The sequence below is a fragment of the Bos indicus genome, chromosome 8 (genome assembly GCF_029378745.1).
Source record: "Bos indicus isolate NIAB-ARS_2022 breed Sahiwal x Tharparkar chromosome 8, NIAB-ARS_B.indTharparkar_mat_pri_1.0, whole genome shotgun sequence".
NCBI lineage: Eukaryota > Metazoa > Chordata > Mammalia > Artiodactyla > Bovidae > Bos > Bos indicus.
Genome location: NC_091767.1, coordinates 7467512 through 7483170, shown reverse-complemented (window position 1 = coordinate 7483170; position 15659 = coordinate 7467512). Strand labels below are relative to the sequence as shown.

The following is a 15659-nucleotide window of genomic DNA, read 5'->3' as shown; positions in this document are numbered from 1 at the left end:
GAGGTTGTTCTTTCTTTCCTCCTTTCCTTCCTCCCTCCCTCCCTGTTTCTGGTGGTTCCTTCCTTTCAGGATGTCCTTGCTTACTTGTGATTTTTTTCTTAACCTGACTCATTCTTCAACTCTCACCTCAAGTCCAAAGCCAGGCTCCTTGGTAAATGCTACTGGAGTGTGTGTGTTGGTGGAAATCTATTTCCAGTACAATTACAATATTCACCTGAAGAAAAGTTTAAAGGTCTCTCATATTGCTCAGTGGCTATTAAGAAATGTAGTTCAGGGACTTCCCTGGGGGTCCAGTGGTTACGACTCTGTGCTTCCACTGCAGGGGGCATGGGATTGATCCCTGGTCCAGGAGCTAAGATCCTATAAGCCACATGGTGTGGCAAAAAAAAGTAGGAAGGAAGGAAAGAAAGAAAAAGAAATATAGTGGGTCACATGTTTCATACAGATTCTTCTCAGCTTCCTTGTTTGTAAATTTCTAAAGCTATCCTGCCCCTCATGGGTCAGGGTTGGGATGTAGTGGGTACTCTCTGTGCAGCTCCCGCGTGCCCTGCCGGGCACTCAGAGGCAGGCCCCCAGCTCCCGCTCCGCAGGGCAGCTGCAGCCCGGCCCAGCAGGAACCGCTTCTGTTTAGCAGGAGCTTCCAAAATAGGTGCTCTAATCCTGCCAGCCAGCCGGTCGCTGCCTGAGCTGTGTCTGCCCTCCCCGCCCAGCTGCCTGTCACCGGCTGGGCCTGACGAAGCCCAGAAGACCGAAGGCTCAGTCGCTGCCCAAAAACCTCGGGATTTGTTTGCTGCTCGTGCCTCAAACCGAGGCGCCAGCCCAGGGACAGAGCCTGGCCTGTCAGGAAATCCAGGCACAATCTCCGCTGAACTTTGGATGGGACTTGGGGCTGGGGTTCAGCAGGGACCTCTGGGTGGGGCTGGACGTCTTGAAGCCCCTTTGGCTCTGTCCCGTCTCTGGGCGGCCCCTCCACTCTGTTCACCCGGCCTGGCCTCCCACCCACTCTGGCCTTGATTTTGCACCACTGAATTGGCGCTCTGGGCATGGATAATTTCCATTGTGTTTGTGTGTTTTCCCTCCCGAGATAGACTGCAGAGTGACCTGGGGCAGCTGAGGATGTGCTGGGGGTGGAGGTGAGGGGTGGGGCCTAGTGATGCAGCCCAGGCTTCATTGCAATTTGTCGCATTTAATAAAATTATTTGCTTTGAGTTGTACATCCCCAGCTAGATCGAGACAACTTAGGGCAGAGATTTTTGCCCCAGTTTTGCCTAATATGGGCTTCCCTGGTGGCTCAGACAGTAAAGAATCTGTCTACAATGCAAGAGACCTGGGTTTGATCCATGGGTTGAGAAGATCCTCTGGAGAAGGGAATGGCAACCCACTCCAGTATTCTTGCCTGGAGAATTCTTGGCATGGACAGAGGAGCCTGGTGGGCTACAGTTCTTGGGGTCACAAAGACTTGGACACGACTGAGCAACTAACACTTCCACGTTTTACACTTTGCCTAATATATCTCTATGTCCAGCACTTGCTTCAAAGGCAAGCAGAGTGGACACACACACACGGCATGTATCTGGGCTCTGGTGCCCCCACCAGAAACACAGGCACCTGACGGACTCGGCATCTGAGGACTGAGGGAGAGGAGGGTCTCCTCCCTCCCAGCTCTGGCTCAAGACCCAGCAAGTGGTAGCCCCCCTGAAGAGGGAAGGCACGAGGGGCACCTTTGCAGCAGAGCAGAGCCAGCTTTGCAGCTCCAACCCAGCGGCTGGCATGAACGTGGCCGAGTCCATCAGCCTGAGCTCGCTCTCCGGCTGTAGGGAGACAAAACAGCTTTCTCGCAGTACCCAGTGGATGTTGCCAGCTGTAATCCCGGTCTCTGAGTCCTCTCACTTCTCCCCCACCACCTCCCCTCTCTTCCTCTCCCGTCAGCCCCTCTCCCAGCCCTGACTTGCTGGCCAGCCTGTGGGTGGGTTCCCCAAGATTGATGGAGCCGGCCGGGAGAGGTCAGCTCCCAGCCTGTGTTTGCGTCAGCTAGCCATGGGGGAAGTCAGGGTGGGATCCTTCAACCTCCTGGCCCACATTTTTCTTGCAGGCACTTGGGTGGGCGTAGTCTGCCTTAATTCCTAGGCATATCCGTACTATTAATAAATTGGGCACAGAACAAACCAGGCTGGGTTTTCGCCCCTCCTTTAAAACATTTTTTTAATTGGGCATGGATGGAAGTGAGGAGTTAAATCCCCATTCCTGGGGTGAGGGCTCAATTCATTTTCTGCTTTTGGTTGCTAAAATGATCGTGAATTACGAGTTCCCATGAGGAGCAGCCCCAGACCACTCAACCTGTCTGCAAGTTCACTCTGCCTATGAGTCTCAAACTGGGTCAAATTTAAGAGCGATACACCTTACAATTGAGAAAAGGCCAGATTCCCAAATCTAGCTCTTCTATCTGTTCCCGCTCCCAAAATCCCAGCCCCCAGTTTCTCCCTGGTTGTTCCCACTCTCTCCCAACCCCACCAGCCCTGACAATAACCCACCACTGTTATCTCATTGGGTGTTTGCAGACCTCTTTACAGCCATTGTTGTGAGGTTTTTTTCCCTTATTTGCAAAGTACTTTACAACTTTTATTACAAGTCTTTCCTCTGAATGTGGGGTAACACTGACCCACTTCTGAGAGCTGGATTCCCATTGCCTTTCTAAGTGGTTGGTCCAGATCCCAAGATGCCCGGCACTGGGTGGGTGGGGCTTTTGAAAGTCAAGGCCATGGCCATGGCCTTCCTCATTAGAAATCAGGCTGCTGCCCACTTGCCCTCGGGAAGTTCCACCCAGGGCACGTCTATGTAATGAGGTGGTTGTTACCAAGGTTCACACAGATGTTAGTGCTGGTTTGGGGCTCCCAGCCTGTAGCCTCTCACCTTCCCCAGAGTGGGAGCTAAGCAGTAGTGTTTGAACTTTCTTCCCCTTCTTCAGTCCATTGGGTTCCTGCTTGTGTCAGATGTAAGAGAATAAAAGGTGCCTTCCCCCATGGCATAGTGGGAGTTGCTGTAGATGATCAGAAGTTTTGGTTTTCTTATTTTTTTTTATCGTATTTAAAAGCTAAGCAATTATAACATTTCAGAATGATACTTTTAAAAATGAAAAAGCCACACAATTTATTAGCCTAATAGAAGCCCCTTCCTGGTGGTCTCAGCTGCTGTCACAGCGTATAGGATGTTTTGCAAGTTGCGTTTTTTTATTTAACATGGGAAGTAGGCATTTTTCTCTATCATTAGGTTGTCTTCGTCATAATCATTTACATGTGTGCAACATCCCACTGAGTAGGTCAGATGACAAGATCTGTCTGGTAGAAGACATGGAGACTTTACCCATTTGGAGATGTGGTAGGTTGTAGGCAGACGTGGTACATTTACGATGCTTTTAGGAAGCTCGTCCTTAACGGCTTTCCTTTGGCTGCTGTTGTAATGCCCGACTCTTCAATCTGGGTCAGACTTCTGCGCCTTCTACCCTAGACAAGCAGTCTCTGCCACCATAATACCCCACTTGCTTAAGATATGGGTCCCGGGGCTTCCCTGGTGGCTCCGTGGTAAAGAATCCACTTGCCGACGCAGGAGACATAGGTTCCATCCCTGGTCTGAGAAGATCTCACATGCCGTGGAGCAACTGAGCTCATGTTCAGCAACAAAAGAGGCCACCGCGATGAGAAGCCCATATATGCCCCATGCACTGCAACTAGAGAGCAGCCCCCACTCGCCACAACTAGAGAAGGCCCTTGTGCAGCAATGAAGACCCAGCACAGCCAAAAAAAAAAAAAATTTTTTTTAAAGATACATGGCCCAAATGAGTTCAGTTATGCTGTTATTCATTGCTGATACTGTGGCCCAGTTTGCCCAACCAGGGCATTAGTGTTCATAGCTCCTATGACCTCCATCAGAGTGCTTAAATAGCAGGTACTCAGTAAATATTTGTTAGTGACAAATACATACTTGCCGACCTCCAGTGCCTTTCCCCAGCCTGTAAAATAGTTGCTTGACTGTGTAACCCATTCTGTGTGGCAGGTGAGAAGGTATTTCTAAGGCAAACCTTGGTGTTGGGTTCTCAACGCTCCAGGCCAGTAACCAGCAGAGAGACTGGAACTGCTAGGGAGCCTCCTGAGATGAGACCCTGTCTGGGAGGTAAAACAGTAAGTGTGAAAAGAAAAGGGAATGTCCCCTCCAAAAAAAGAGGAATGGATTGAGAGACCTCTGTTTGTGCAGCCTTCTTTAGATAAATCGGAACATAGGAAAGAGGTTGGTTTGCTCATCTTTAAAAGAAAAAGAGTGTGAATCTTTATCTGTGAGAGGCACGTTCTGAAATATTTATGAGTGAAATGGCAGAAAGTCTGAGAGTTTCTTAAAAAAAAAAAAATCAGGTAGGGAAAGTGGGTGGAGGTATACATGAGATACGATTGGCCACAAAATGTTGAAAGCTGGATGGTAATTAAATAAGAGTTCGTTTTCCCATTCAGGCCACATTTGGGCCTGAAAAAACAACAACAACAAAAAGAATAATTGAGTTGTACTGGGTTTGGAATGGAAAGGTGGCTGTAGAAAGCCCTCTGTCCGGAGTTAGACCCGAATGACGAGGATCTTTTGAGGCTGTAGCGCCATCTAGTGTTGATTGCAAACACGCTACAAATGAGGACATTGTAAGCGCCTCTCCTTGGTCTGAGGGCCTTTTATGAACTCCCTTGGCCTTTCCAGCCCTCTCACCAGAAGGCTGGGCCAAGGGAGCGGGGCAACAGGCACGGGTGGGGTGGCAGTGGTGGGTGGAGAGTGACGTGCAGGTTGTTGACGCCTCCCCCGGGTTTGGGAAAGAAAGCTGAGTCCAGGAGTCGTCATGTCATGTGGGGCTCTGAAGGCCGGTGACCTTGCTGGAGGGTTCTCAGTGTGACCTGGGTGCAAAAATAGCCTCTCTTGTGACTGTGTGTGCTCAGCTCCCCAGACTGAGCAAACAGCCCCTCACACCTGCACACTGTTGACTCACAGTTACTTGTTTGCAGGTGCAAATGACTGTTTGTGTACCCAGACTTGAGGGGAGGGCCCCCCACCATCCTTTCCTCTCTTAGCTCATGTTCCCTTAGAGCAGGTAGTGGGGCCACAGAACTGGCAGAATGTGAGACCTTAACCCCCAGGGCAAGGGGGCTAAGTCTTGATGGCAGAGAAAGGCGTTACCCTCCTCCTCAAGTCTCCCCGTGAACTAGAGAAAAATCCACTCTTGCTTCTCATAGTACGATAAGAGCAATCTGGACACCAGAGTGGCTGTATTTAGGGACAGAAAATTAGAAAGAATATAACATTTTTTAAAACAGGAAGCAATACTATGGAGTCAGAGAGACTTCTGGGAGTTCTCAGCCAGGCTTTAAATAGATAACAGGGAATAAGAAAACCGGCCCAACCTATCTCAGCAGGATGACACGAGTGAGATGTGTCCGTTGTTACCTTCTATAGACATTAGGACTTCCTTAGTGGGCCAGTGGTTGACTTTGAGCTCCCGATGCAGGGAGCTTGAGTTCGATCCCTGGTCAGTGAACTAGGTCCCACATGCTACAACTAAGACCCAGCATGGCCAAATCAATTAATCAATCAATCAATAAGTAAATATTTTAAAAAATTCTATAGACAATGGAAGACAAAGGGGGTGGGGAGGGAGGGGCCTGTGAGCGAGTGCAGGGGAGTGGCAGGGATGGCCACGTTCCTGTGGACAGGTTCCACTCTAAGGCATCATTGCTTATAATATGCACCTTTATCCCTTTGTTCCAATAAGCAAGAAAAACGTCAAGGTATGACATAGCATGATCATACAGATATTGAAATGAGAAAAATGAATTACGACCTTCTCATGCAGGGAAGTTTGAAAATTTCAAGAGCTTTCAAAAAAGAGAGTCCCTTTTGCTCAGTAATTCTATATCTAGGGGAATATCCTGAGAAATAACCAGAAATGCTAAGAGTAGTTTACTGAATGAGCTTTGTCTACAAAAATCAGAAACTGGGTAATGACTTAGTAAAAATTCAGTGAGAATAAAGGATGGTGCATTTCTGTGATGGGATAATATACACTAAAGTTTCTGAAGAATTTCTAATATGGGAAAATGCTTTGATATGAAGTGAAAAGACAGGCTCAAAATGATATGGCCTGACCTCAAGTAGGCAAACCTGTGTCAATGTGTAAAGTATTACGAAGGATGTAATAGAACGAACTTAATAACATGGTGATCTTTGAGTTATAGGATTACATGTGTTTACTATATTCTTTGTACACATTTCAGCATTTAACTTTCTTGAAGTAAATATTTATTATATTTTTACGGAAAAGGAACTGGAATCTCAATTCTGAAAGGGAAAAAAGAGAGAAAGAAGGTCTTGAGTGGAACGCAGTGTCGGGTGAGACCCCAGCTCTGAAGCAGCGGAGGGTCCAGGTGCTGGTGGTCTCTGCCGCCCTGCCTTCCCCTTCTCACAACCAGGGAGAGCCCTGCTGTGTCTGTGATGTCGGCGGTGAAACGTCCACTCCCCAGGACAGGCCTTGGAGCCGGTTCTCCAGGGTGAGGGCAGAGTGAGGAACAACATGGCAGCCCAAGTGGCCCGTCTTCCACTCCTTGCAAGGGAAGGCCATCGTTTCTGTGGTCTCTGATTTCTGGGCATAAGCAGAGAGCTAATCCTCTGTGTTGCTTCCCACCCAGTAGATATGTTTGATGACTTCTCGGAAGGCAGAGAGTGTGTCAACTGTGGGGCCATGTCCACCCCACTGTGGCGGCGGGACGGGACGGGACACTACCTGTGCAACGCCTGTGGCCTCTACCACAAGATGAACGGCATCAACCGGCCCCTCATCAAACCCCAGCGCCGCCTGGTAAGCAGGGCCTGGTGCCACGTGGCCAGGGCGGGGGCAGGTGCCACGTGGCCAGGGCGGGGGCAGCGGGCTTGCTTCTCTGCTTCTCTCAGCTCCCGGCTTCGGGCTCAGCCTCAGTGGGCAGCTCCTGGTTTCGAATCTGGGGTTTCAAGTTATCTTTCAAAGAAGGTGCAGGTTGAAGGATTGGGTGGGTGGCAAAGAGTCATTTCGTCCACCTTCAGTGTTAGTTTGAACTGTGAGGATGGTCCAGCCCATTCAGTTCAACCCCTTAATTATGCAGAAGTGAAAAGTGAGGCTGTGCCTTGCCTGCATTGTGTGGTGTGTCTCCTGTGCTCACGTCAACCCTGTGAGGAAGGCTGACTCTTCCTTTTATGTTGTGACTCACTCAGTTTTCAGCTGATCCGTTGACAAACCCAAAGATTATGTGAGGGTGTGCTGGGCCCTGTAGCTGGGGAGGAGATAGAAGCAAGTTTTTGGCTCCTAGTTTCCTGGTCATTTCTACCACGATTTAATTTTGACCAATAGCTTTCACAGATATTAGGGAAGGAAGAACAGAGGGGATAAACCGTGGTGCTTGCTTCCCTCTCTTGAAGTCAGTGTTTGAAGTCTCTGGGATACAGTAATTGTCAACTCCCGCCCCTGAGGCCCAGGTTAATTCTACTTTCCGGAGAAGTTTTTCTGCCTACAGTGCCCAGTGGTTGCTGGGCTCTTCCCTGACGTGACAGATAATGTCGCTGACGCAGCAGGAACGACCAGGATTTGCTGTCTCCGGCAGCCCAGCCCTCGGTCCCATGCACCCGTGAGAGGCTGGGGTACCCGATTCCCATCATCCGGGCATCGCAGCATCGGAGCATCCCTTGCGGTGGCCCCGCCCCGCGATTGCTCCTGGTGAAGCAGATGCCATGGCACCTGCCTTGGGCCTGAAGGGTCTGTCTCCTGTGTTGCAGTCTGCCTCGCGCCGAGTGGGCCTCTCCTGCGCCAACTGCCAGACCACCACCACCACGCTGTGGCGCCGCAACGCCGAGGGCGAGCCAGTGTGTAATGCCTGCGGCCTCTACATGAAGCTCCATGGCGTAAGGCTCCCTCCGCACCACGTCCCGTACTTTCCTCCACAGCTTGGGTCTCATCCCTCTTCCCCACAGATCATAATTCATTGTCTCCTTAAATACACTTAAATCTGGAAGGTCCAGAGACTGTCTTACAGCAGTCTATTAAGGCTGCTGTAACGATGCCATAGACTGGGCAGCTTGGGTCTCCTGCATTGCAGGTGGATTCTTTACTGACTGAGCCACCCGGGAGGCCCACGGAGCAGCTTGTGTGTGTGTGTGTGTGTGTGTGTGTGTGTGTGTGTGTGTTAGTCATTCAGTCATGTCTGACTCTTTGCAACCCCAGGGACTGTAGCCTGCCAGGCTCCTCTGTCCAAGGGGGATTCTCCAGGCAAGAATTCTCCAGGCAAGTTCTCTAAAGTGGGTAGCCATTCCCTTCTTCAGAGGATTTTCCCTACCCAGAGATCTAACCCAGGCCTCCTGCATTCCAAGTGGATTCTTTACTGTCTGAGCTACCAGGGAAGCCCTACTGGGCAGCTTAACCAACAAAAATTAATTTCTGTGGTTCTAGAAGCTAGAGGTCTGAGATCAGAGGCCAGATCAAGGGAGGACCCCCTGTCTGGTGGCAGATTTCTTACTCTGTCCTTACATGGTGGAAGGGGCAAGAATGCTGTGGGGTCTCCTGTATAAGGCCACTAATCCCATTCATCAGGGCTCAACTTCATGACCTCATCACCTTCCAAAGGCCCCACCTCCTAATACAATCACCTTGGACTATAGGTTTGTGAACATGTCAGTTTGAGGGGGATACACATTCAGACCATAGCAGAGACATTGCTAGGGAACATCACTTCCATCTTTAATACTACCTAAGTCTAATTCCCATTTTACCGATGAAAGAGACTCAAAAGTAGTCTGTATATGTGGTAGTATGATATATAACAAAGGTAACAATTCAATGGATAAAGAATAGCTTTTTAAGAATGCTTGTATTGACCCAGTCTGGAACACAGAAATGAAACTTGGCCTCTGCCTCCTACCAAAATCAAAAATAAACTTGGGTGTATTAAAGATATGAAATGTAAAACCTCTAAAAAGGGACAGTAAAAATACTAGAAGAAAATATAGAGGGAGAGGTTATATAACCTTGGGGATGGGAGAAGAACTTTTCTTTGGCAAATTTTCAAAACTCTTAAAGCCATAAAAGAAAAAGATATATTTGGTTGTATACCAATTCATATTAGTATATGGAAAAAGATACCCCAAGAAAGTAAAACCAGGGGGTAAGGGGAGAGGGAAATGAGGAGTTCCTGTTTAATGAGCAGAGAGTTCAGTTTTGCAAGATGAAAGTGTTCTGGAGATGAATGGCGGAGACGGTTGCATAACCGTGAATATGCTTGACAGTGTTGAACTGTACATTTAATAATGGTCAAGATGGTAAGTTTCATGTGACGCGCACTTTATGACAATGTTTCTAAAGTACTAATGTGGGCGGGGGTGCACATGAGGGCAGGATTCTTCTGAAGTCAGGATGGTGTTCAAGAAGGTTCAAGGTGGGCGGAGGGGAGGAGGGCTGGGAGGGAAGGACACTTTCCTCCAAAGGTGGAGGTGCTGGCTCATCTGACTAGGTCGACCGGAAGGCAGTTCAAGTTCACGGATGCTACTGCCCCCTTTTATTTTTTAGCCACTCTGGTGGCTTAGTTCTCTGACCACGGAATGAACCTGGGCCCTTGGTAGTGAGAGCGCAGAGTCTTAACCACTGGACTGTCAGGGAATTCCCTACACTTCCTTCTTTAACAATTCCATGTTCATATCTCAAAAGTGGCTGTGGCTTTTCCTCTGGCTTTTGCAGGTGTGGCCTGTATTAGTCCCACAGGAGAGACTAGCATAGACCCGGGACTGAACAGTTCGGTTGGCCAGGCCTGAAAGAAGTCAGATGTAGGCAAGGCACACTATTTTAAAATACTAGAAAGAGGACCCTGCCAGTCTGCCGCTTTCCCTCCCCCAACCCAAGACAGAGTTCAGTGTTTTTATTTTTTCTGTTTTCCCACATCACCTAAAATCTGGTTATTTTCTATTTGTCTGTCTTTCCCAACACACTGTGAACTCTACAGGCAAGGAACTGTGTCTTTAAGTCTGTTTCCCCAGGGTCTAGTACAGTATCCCAAAATATAAGTGTTCAACTCATCTTTTTAATAGAATTGATTTCTTGCTCAAAGGGAGTTCCAGGCCTGATTGACTTAGGCTCAGTCCCAAAGTTTGTAGAGGAATTGCACAGATCTGGCCCTCCCAGTGTGTATTTCTGTGTGTGTGTGTGTGTTGTGTAAATACTGTCACAGATCATGTACAACTGGAAAATCATGTGTGTTGACTTGCAACCTCCTAGGTCCCCAGGCCTCTTGCAATGCGGAAAGAGGGGATTCAAACCAGAAAACGGAAGCCCAAGAACCTTAACAAATCAAAGACACCAGCAGGTGAGAAAAAGATCTCTGTGGAATTCTATGAATAACTCAGTAGCCCTCAGAGTGAATGAGCATCCTGTATGCTCAGGTGGGCCAGCCCAGGCTGCAGAGGTGTAATGATAGCGTCATCCATTCCCCGCCTTTCAAGACAGAATGAATAACTTAGTGCAAAAGTAACATTGCCATGGAACGTATTGGGAGCTTTTAAAGCAGGTTCAACTCTTGTCATGCCTGATTTTTGCCAGTTACAAAGATTGCAGAGGTCCAGCTAGACCGATCTTGGAGGAGAAAGGAAAATTACTCAGCCCCTCCATCTTTAGTGCTGCAGCTACTGAAGAACTCGAGTCCTTTTGGCTCGCTTTGGGCTAAATGGGGTCAAGAAACACTGGGCCCATGAGTTGTGTTCAGTTAGATTTGGATATTGATTTGTAAGCTAGTGTATAATTAACATTGTGTGTACTTTGTGCTTTACAAACCTCCTTCACAAATACTGTCTCGTAGATCCTTAAAGACCCTCACTAGACCCCATTTATGATCCCCATTTTACTAATGAGCAAGCTGAGGCTCAGAGAGGGCAGTGACTTAACAAGGGTCACATAGCTGTGAATGGGTGAAACCCCTGTGGTTTCACTTAGGAAATATGGAAATTCTGTTCAATATACGTTCTGCCTCTCAATTTCTAGATTTCAAGATGAGGACTACTTGGGTCCCCTACCAAGAGCATTCCCTGCTTGACTGACATGTACACACAGCTATATTTAAAATGGATAACCAACAAGGACCCACTGTGTAGCACAGGGGACTCTGCTCAATGTCACGTGGCAGCCTGGATGTGAGGGGAGTTTGGGGGAGAATGGACACACATATACGTATGATTGGGTCCCTTTGCTGTCCACCTGGAACTATCACAACATTGTTAATCAGCTAAACTCTAATACGAAATAAAAAATCTAAAAAAAGAGCACTTCCTTCTCAGTCAGTACCACTGTCAAAGATTTTACTGGAAAATGTGGCAGGGGCAGGGAAAATAAGTCAGCTGATCTGATGGGAATTTTATCTTCTAACGTAAGGCCTGACAAGTTCGGATGACTTTCCCTGTTCCACTGCTGAGAACATGACCGAAGTGCTCCTTCTCCAGGTTCCACAGTGGCTTGCCCCTGCTGGCAGTCACGTATTATTAGCACGTGCAGTGTCTCGTAGCTGGTCTTCGGCCTTTCCTCCCCCTTGCACGTTGTGTGTGTGTGTGTCCAGCACCTTCCCCTGGGAACTTCATCTCCTTACATGGTGGAGTCCTGGGGGATCAGGTGTCAGTTCAGGTGTACGATCCCCAATCCGAAACTCCAAACCCAGGGAGCTAGATTTGGCAGCAAGATGTAATCTGAACCGACACAGGCTACTTATAATCTTTATTTATCCCACGTGTGAATATTCACGTTTTGCTGGAGAACTATTAATGTATTTAATTACTGGGTGTTGTCCCAGACCCTGCCTCAGATATTCTATAATATACAGGTCTTGCCCCATTTATAATCCAAAAGTTTTGAATCCTGAGACATATGTGGCCCCAAGGATCTGGGATAAGGGGGGATGAGCCAGTCATCTGAAAAAGTTCCCTTGAAATTCTGCTGCTTCTGCTTCATCATGAGAACTTCCACCCTGCCCTGATGAAGGGCCCTGCTTCTTCTCTCCCCAGCAAGTGTAGACAGAGCCATTAGAGCTGATCTGCCCTGGCTGGTTCCAAGGGCCACCGTCCGTGTGTCCCGGGCCCTGGGCTGGGTGTGCTGACTCTGCCTTGTTCCAGGTCCCTCAGGCAGTGAGAGCCTCCCTCCCGCCACCAGTGCTTCCAGCAGCTCCAGCAGCGTGGCCACCAGCAGCAGTGAGGAGATGCGCCCCATCAAAACAGAGCCCGGGCTGTCATCCCACTATGGGCCCAGCAGCTCCCTGTCGCAGGTACTGCCCGTGGGGGAGTAGACTCTGGGTGGCCAGGCCCCCAGCAGAGGCAAGGGGCTGTCCACACAGGGGTATATTTCAGCATATCTGATCAAGCTACAGCGATTTGGATACACAGCCGTGATACACTCTGTGCCAGGCTTCCCTGGTAGCTTAATGGTAAAGAACATGCCTGCCAATGCTGAAGACGCAGGTTCGATCCCTGGGTTGGGAAGAACTCCTGGAGCAGGAAATGGCAACCCACTCCAGTACTCTTGCCTGGGAAATCCTGTGGACAGAGAAGCCTGTCGGGCTACAGTCCAGGGAGTTGCGAAGAGACACACACGACTTAGTGACTAAATGGCAACAACTGTGCCAAGGCCAGTGAAGACGGGCTGGCACACAGCATGACTGCAACCCGAATCAGACTGTGGGCTCGCTGGGGGACGTGGCGAACCCATCGCAGGCCTTGGGAGGCAGAACGGGGCTTTCTGAGCAAGTCTGTCTCCTCAATGAGGGTGGCTTGATCTTGGCGGCAGGTAGATTTCAACAGGAGGATGAGGTCCCTCCTGGCCTGTGGAAGCTGCAGCAGGCAGGGTGGGAGGCTTGGGGTTGATGAGGGGTCACAGGCAGGATGCTACTGTAATGAGAGCTGGCTGCAGGTCCAGCTTCACACGTGTCCAGAGATGGGCCAGCGGGACCCTCCTGTCCCTCTGTCAGATATGATGGCAACCCTGCTCCTCCACCCTCTTCCCTCTGTGGCTCCCCCATTCGGGACCAGAATGCCTCCAAACTTGGTCATGGTCTCCCATTAACTGACCTCTTCTCCTCCTGTACTTGAGGTGAGCATGTCCTAATGAGCTTTGTGCTGTCAGAGTGAAGAGAATCCTGTGGGACCAGGAGAGCCAGGAGCCCCCTCTGGGCAGGGGGAAATGGCTTCTCTTTGGAAAATAGAGATTGATGGTGCTAAGATTATAGAAAATGTCTGATGCAATCATCAAAGGCATCTGAGAAACCAGAATAGTCACAGAGTTACCAGGTCAGTGCTCAGAAGCAGCTGGTCAGTCAGGAAGACCCGTTGCCTCTCATACCTGGGGATCGGGGGGCCAGCAGTGCGGCATGGTACCTCTCCTGCCCTTGTCTTTTGACCCTGTCCTCTGGTCCCCTTCCTGGGGTGCGAGCCAGCCTGGGCACAGCTACAGAGCAGGGCTCCCCTCTCCGGTAGGAAGGATCCCACTGATGGTATTTTATACCTTTCGCTTTCAGACGTTCTCGGTCAGTGCGATGTCTGGCCACGGGTCCTCCATCCACCCGGTCCTCTCTGCTCTGAAGCTCTCCCCGCAAGGCTACGCGTCTTCTGTCAGCCAGTCACCACAGGCCAGCTCCAAGCAGGACCCTTGGAACAGCCTGGCCTTAGCTGACAGTCACGGGGACATAATCACTGCATAATGTCACCCCTTCCCTCCTCGGATTTCTGCCCGGACTTGGGGACACGGGGGACAGCAGAGACGAGGCTCTGGGCTCCAGGGTGCCGGCCTGCTCTGTCTGGGAATGACTCCAGACGACAACTGGGAAGAAACTTGAAGTCAATGATTTGCTTAGGGGATTTTAGCGCATACCTTTTTAAGGTGGGGGACTGGAGAGCTCAGACTCTGATCAGGAGGAGCCCACTCCCTTCACTAGGAGCACACCTCAGCCCCTCCCACGGAGCTGCAGACTTTCTCCTTTTTCTGCCCCATCACCCCCGACAAGAGACGAGAAGTCCTTCTCCCCTGTTTCCACCACTGCACCCAAGATGGTGGCCTTTCCACGGTGCTGCGGGCACCGGGGATCCCAGGGCAGGTAGAGCGGGCATCTGTTGTTGGACGTGTGTTGGGATCCCTCGGCCCCGCGGCCGGTCCTGCCCTCGGCCAACACTCCCCTTCGGGCTCAGTGCACCCGCATCCCTCATATTGAATCTTGACTCCAGAAACACTGCGTGTAGGGCCAGTGTTACCAGATGCTGCGTGGGGAGAGTGGCTTCCTCAAACTCGCTACCTGGCAACCTTGCCTCCCTGCAAGTTCCTTCCGCGGCTCAAATCGCTCCTTCTCTTCACCCCCGCCCCCCTCGAGGCCTCTGAAAAGAAACCCCCCTCCGCTGCTCTTGGTGATTCTGCTCGGCCTGCAGTTTGTACTAGTCCCCGAATCCTTCTTCCGCCCCATCACGCTCAGGGGGGTTCCTGAGTAAGAACAAGAAAGGTCCTGCTGCTGAAGCGAATTTGACTAGCAGTCATCTAGGACTTGAGATCCTTCTGGACAGGATGTCTGGTGGACGGCCTCCCCCAACCCGGCGGGGGCTGCGCTGCGTGGGGCCGGGTTGTTGGCCTGGAACTTGCGGATGCGCTGTGGTTCCCTGGAAACGCACCTGCTGCCTGGGCCGCGGGCCGAGTCCATCTGAGGGGCGCGCTGCCTGCACCCGCGTCCTTTCTCCAGCAGAAGGCGTCTGTCCAGGAGGCAAAAATGCTAGGGATTTTCCAATATATATTTAAACAAACACAACACAACTCATGGAAGAAAGACGACGGGTGATGAGAGAAGATACAAGGGTGCGAGGGGGCGCCTACCGCTCCCTCGGTTTGGCAATCGGCCTCCTCTCCGCGTCGCTATCTCTACTCACTATCCGTGACCCGGGGCTCGCGAAGATGCTGCGTTCCGTGCCCTGGCTGCCAGCAGAGTGTAGCTGACTGCCCTTCCTCTGTGCTACTCCACAAACACCCAGGCCCCCGCCCCGCAATCCTCCCGGAGGTAGCAGAGTTATCTTTAAGCCCAGGTTCTGTTTTAATCATCATTTACATCGGCTTTCTTCTACGAAAGCCGCCCCCCACCCCTTGTATACCCTTCCCTAACCCACAAAACTGCTAACGTTGTCTTAAGGTGAAATGGCTGTAAAATCAGTATTTAACTAATAAATTTATCTGTATTCCTCTTTCCCTTCTCCTCCTCCCTCCGCGGTGTTTTCTAAGAGGTTCACTGCTGCCCGTTGCAAGGCAGTCCTGAGCCACCGAGGCCCCTTTGCTGAATCACTTCTCCGTCCATTCCTTTTGGCAGTTGGCGGAGACTTCCTCTGTAGGTGCTGGGGGTTAGTGACAAGGACACGCATCCAAGCCCTGCTACTGACTAGTCTGTGACTTGACAGGTAACCTCTAGGTTTGGTTACCTGGGGCGGGTTGAACCAGCCCTTAACTGAAGTTCCTGTGGCCTTTTAGAAGTTGCCACCCCAGGAAGGGGGCCATCTTTAGAGCTGCTGGCAAACACCGGTAGCTGGAGTGTGAAGGAGAGCTGCGAGGTAGTACTCTCCAGTCC

General features: G+C 50.4%; 1 protein-coding gene across 3 annotated transcripts in view; it reads left to right on the top strand.

The window, feature by feature from the left end:
• GATA4 (GATA binding protein 4) overlaps nt 1-15282 on the top strand; it is a 78851-nt gene extending 63569 nt beyond the window's left edge. For 2 of the 3 annotated variants that reach the window (XM_070794397.1, XM_019965799.2), the window contains exons 3-7: nt 6711-6880; nt 7828-7953; nt 10313-10400; nt 12190-12338; nt 13584-15282. In XM_070794397.1, coding sequence (XP_070650498.1) covers nt 6711-6880; nt 7828-7953; nt 10313-10400; nt 12190-12338; nt 13584-13766 — 716 coding nt within the window. In that variant the 3' untranslated portion in view covers nt 13767-15282. The remainder of the gene's footprint in view (nt 1-6710; nt 6881-7827; nt 7954-10312; nt 10401-12189; nt 12339-13583) is intronic. The other variant, XM_019965800.2, reaches the window with a different exon arrangement.
• The last annotated feature ends 377 nt before the right edge of the window (nt 15283-15659 follow it).